Source organism: Gavialis gangeticus, unplaced genomic scaffold (genome assembly GCF_001723915.1).
Source record: "Gavialis gangeticus isolate Ggan-Ray unplaced genomic scaffold, GavGan_comp1, whole genome shotgun sequence".
NCBI lineage: Eukaryota > Metazoa > Chordata > Crocodylia > Gavialidae > Gavialis > Gavialis gangeticus.
Window position 1 is genome coordinate 6133783 of NW_017729013.1, and position 4529 is coordinate 6138311.

The following is a 4529-nucleotide window of genomic DNA, read 5'->3' on the forward strand; positions in this document are numbered from 1 at the left end:
ATATCCAACCTAAACCTCCCTTGCTGCAACTTGAGCCCATTGTCTGAAGTGAGACTTCTTCTTTTCTTTCTCCCCTGCCTCCCCTTCTCCCTCCCCCATATATGGACAATGATTGAGGTGATTGTTTTTATAGTCTGCCAGTGTCCATTCTTCAAAGTCTCAGTTCATTCCATCCTACTTAACTGGATCAAATGGAGGCACTTATTAAACATGACTTCACCCTTTTAAATGTGTAATGGAACCACTGACAAACCTGGAAGCTATTTAGCAGCCTCTTAATCTCACTCATGAAACCACTCTTTAGCAAGGCTTTTACTCGCCAGGGTCTTGGGATAGCTGGTTGGTGGAGACTTCTTTTAAAGAGAGGTTGTTTCATGGAAAAAGTGTTCTGTACTCTGAATGTTGTGCTGAGCAAGCAGTTCTATACTTACAAACTCTCTAGAGAAGCTAACTGAAAATCTAATTCAGTGCATGATTAAAATACTAGAGGTGCACCAATAGATTGGTCCATATCATATTGGCACCAGTAAAAGGAAAATGGACATAATTGGCAATTGACTTCTTTGGCTGATATGGCCAGTTTTTACTGTTGCCAATAAATGCTGTGTGTGCATGCATGCAACCACAGCATGCACAGGGCCAGGAATACAACCCAGTAGCTTGCAGAGCAGCCTCTAGCTGGTAAGTCTGGGGGAGGGAAGGGGCAAGGTGGGGCAGATGGAGATCTGCACAGTGAGGAAGGGAGTGGGGCTGGGGTAGGTGCTGCACAGCTGGGGCAGGGTGTGAGACAGCTGCAAATGGTTCATCGGGGGGGTGCAGGGAGGAAGGGGCAGCTTCTGTCACTGTACACCCTGGGGGAGGCATGGGGGGGGTACATGTCCCCCCATATCTGTTCAAGGCTTGGGGCCAGGGGCTGTGCTTGGGGTGGGCAGCAGCGGTGCTGGGATGGGGGGCTACAGCAAATTTAGGAGTGGTTTTAGCCCCCCCCCCCAGCTCTGTTACCACCTGTCCCAAACACGGCCCTGGCCTGGTGCCCTGCTGGGAAGAGCCCACCACAGTCCCTGGCCCTGAACCCATAGCAGCAGCCTGCCCTTGTCCCTGCACAGATCCAGGGGGCACATGCCCTCCATGCCTCTCCCAGGGTGCACACAGCAGCAGGAATCCACCCCCCTGGATAAGCTGCTCGCAGCTCCACCCTGCACTGCTCCCCACCCCAGCCCCACTCCCTCCCTCACTGTGGGGGGGCCTCAGTCTGCTGCCCTATGCCTCTTCCCCCCGGCAACAGATTTACCAGCCAGACACTGCTTCCCGAGCTGCCAGGCTGCATATGGGCAGTTGGATCTGTATTGGCCAATAAGGCTCATTTAATAATCCTCCCTCAGTATTGGCCCAAAAAATCTTTCCTGGTGCACCCCTATAGAATACTGTTGTGTATACTGTGCTAACTACTGTCTAGACTGCACTAGTTTGCATGGCCATGGCTCCTGTTGCATCTCTGATCCATGAAGTAGTGCCGGAGAAATAGGTGGAAACCAAGCTTTGAACTCTGAAGCTCTCAACACTTGACAAGTGCATAACTACTTTCTTTGAATATAAACTGCTGAGAAATGAGTACCTCGAAGGACTAAGCATTTGGATGTGGGGATGTTGGGGTCAGACCATCACAAAGCTGATTTCACTCTTAAAGTTCTTCAGTCAATTACCAGGGTGGTCCATGCTGGCTTTTAAGCGATTAACAGCATTACGAAAACCGTCCCTTCTTGGTAGGGGGGGCTGATTTTTTTAGCTCAGTAACCTGAAAGAAGAGATGCTCACTCTCTTGCTCCAAGCGCACAAAAAAATTGCTTTTGCCTTCAGCTGCCTGTAAAGGCATACTGACCTGTCAAGCACTGCCTCTACTCATGCCGTCAGTTGAGTTGTGCTGGAATAGACCAGCATCACCAAATCGGCCATGTAGGACTGCAGGGATGCCCTGCACGAGGGTTTCTCCACCTTCTTATGATTCAGGTAGCCACAAGAAACTTGTTAGCAAGAAATTCCTTCTAGCAATCAAGCTGTCTATGATGCATGCACACAGCTCTTTGTGATGGTTCCTTTTTTTTAAGGAATTGGTTGAACACTGGGATGAGCCAACCAAGCCAACTGTGGTGAGATGTTTAGCAGTGATCCTGGATGACTTCCTTGGGGTCCCTTCCAGCCTTGTTCTAAGATTGCATGTTCAGTTACAGTTGGTATTTGCCCTCAAACTGTACCGGGGCAAACGAGCACTAAATCTTTCTCTGTATGGAACTGAGACGTTCAGTTCTAGCAAATACCATGGCCTTGTGCGACTACCACAGTCCAGAGCACCTACTGGTGCTTTATCCACGTTCTCTCGTTTTTTTTGTGGTTGGAATTCCCAGGCTAAACTCTTCCCACTTCCTCTATTCACTCCTCAGCTTCCTAAGAGCTTCCTGTGCAGGTAGCTATGGAACTGTTCAGTTAGTCATACGATCAGTGCTTCATCATTAAGGTTAAGATGAAATGCAAGGTTAGGTTCGTCCATTTCAAGGGAATGGGGGTGGGGAGAAGAGATTGGGCATGCTAATAAACAGTGCCCAGTAGTAAAGTTGCAGTATCTACCCGTTTGGTCTGATTTGGTTGAGGTGTACAATTTTGCGAGCCTGGTGCTGTTTCTTAAGGATTATAATTGTATGGTACTTGAAATAATGGCTGAATCAGAGGCTTAAAGAGTCTTTTCGGGGCTATAGGCCATGTCTATTAAATGCTGTAATCAAGAATCTTTACTACCTGGCACGTCTCTTTGTGTCAACAGACCCAGTATCTTTTTTTCTTTTCCCTTTTTAAACAGTGGTTTGGGGAGCAGAATCTTGTGTGCCTGAACCGCTTATATTTTAAAAAGTTGATGGAACAAATCCCATTGCTTTCCTAAACTGAGTGTGCATTTTAATAATTGGTCCTCTCTATACTTCATATTAAATGCTGTCAGCAGAATTGCGTTTGACAGCAGTTTTGGGGAAATTGAGTGTTTTAAAATTCCTTTGACTAGTTGATATGGCTTCAGTAAGAATGCAGGCAAGGAATGCAGTATACCAAGGTTGAAAAGGTCTCTGGCCCTCTTGGTGGAGTCTCTTTGGAGCCTGCAGATTTTTAAGGCCTTGAATGTTTCAGTCAAGGTATCTAAAATACTAACTTTGGAAAATGTAACCTTTATCTTGGACTTCCCTAGCACCTTTCTTATGGAACAATCTCAAGCAACTTTACAAACTGACATGAGTTTCTTTCCCTGCCACTGAAATGCAGCCACTTCTGGATGGGACTTGGCAGCTGTCTAATAGCACAAGGCAACAATAAACAGTCTGAGGAAAGGAAGTGAGGAGTACCTTTTCCAAATGAAACTTCAGGGGGAGCTTAGGTAGGCAGACTGTAACTACAACATGGGATTTACTTTGGACGCTAGAGTTTATACCCTGCTACTTTGGAAGAGATGCTCGCTGTACACGCTGCTTTAACATGGGAGTCTTGAGCAGCACAGTGTCCCTGAACACTCTAAACTGTAGGGCCAGTACTGATCAGGAGGGAAATGTGCCACCTCACTTGCTGTGGCACTACTTACAGTGCCAAGGTTTTTCTTTTTCTTTCCATATGACAAGCCTCATCTTGCATTGAGGCCTAAGATGGTACAGCTTAAACTGCCATCTTCCATAGAATTGCAGCTTGCCTTTTTTTTTTTTTAAGGCTATACACCGACTACTCAATTAGTCTGTTACTCGGGTAACTGACTCTTCTCTATTCAGATCTTCCTTGTCCTCCTTGCACCAGATGCCGACCCTGAGGTGACCATGGCAATGCTGCGATGGATCTACACAGATGAGCTAGAGCTGAAAGAAGATGATGTTTTCTTGACAGAACTGATGAAACTAGCTAACCGGTTTCAGCTACAGCTCCTTAGGGAAAGGCAAGTCTTGGTGAATAAAAGCAAACTCTGTGACCTCTTGTGGCTAGAGTCTAATTGGGGGAATTAGCCACTTGTAGTAATAATAGTAGCAGATGTTGCTCAACTCCTGGATCGGAATAGAAATTGGCTTGGTTATTTGTGTAACGTGATTTTTCAAATGATAAGAAATTGAGATGTATCCTTAATATTGGTAGATGAACTACTTGCTATAATATTTTATGTATTCACAGCTCATCAGTTGCATAAACCTGTGTCTAACTTGATATTGTTGGCCAATCTAAGTAGGTAGCAACTTTCATAGAAAAGTGTTTGTCTCCCTAAGTCTGTCATAGTCTCCCTTTAGTGACTTGGGGGAGGGGGTCCTTGATTTTTTTTTTTTTTTTTTTTTTTTTTTTTAGGATCTTATTTTAGCAACAATATTTTTGCCGTTTAAAGTTGCCATTACAAAGACTGCTAGTGGTTCAGATCAAAAGAGAAGTTGCAGAGTTATGTTTCTTAGTAGTATATTGGCCATTCCAAATGTACATTTGGGCTGCCTTGCTTATAAATTAAACAAACCATTTTGTGTTAG

General features: G+C 45.3%; 1 protein-coding gene across 1 annotated transcript in view; it reads left to right on the forward strand.

Moving 5' to 3' along the window:
* The window catches only part of ANKFY1 (ankyrin repeat and FYVE domain containing 1), a 51814-nt gene that overhangs the window by 18956 nt on the left and 28329 nt on the right, over nucleotides 1-4529 (forward strand). Inside the window, exon 4 of the mRNA XM_019511424.1 lies at nucleotides 3823-3958. Coding sequence (XP_019366969.1) covers nucleotides 3823-3958 — 136 coding nt within the window. The remainder of the gene's footprint in view (nucleotides 1-3822; nucleotides 3959-4529) is intronic.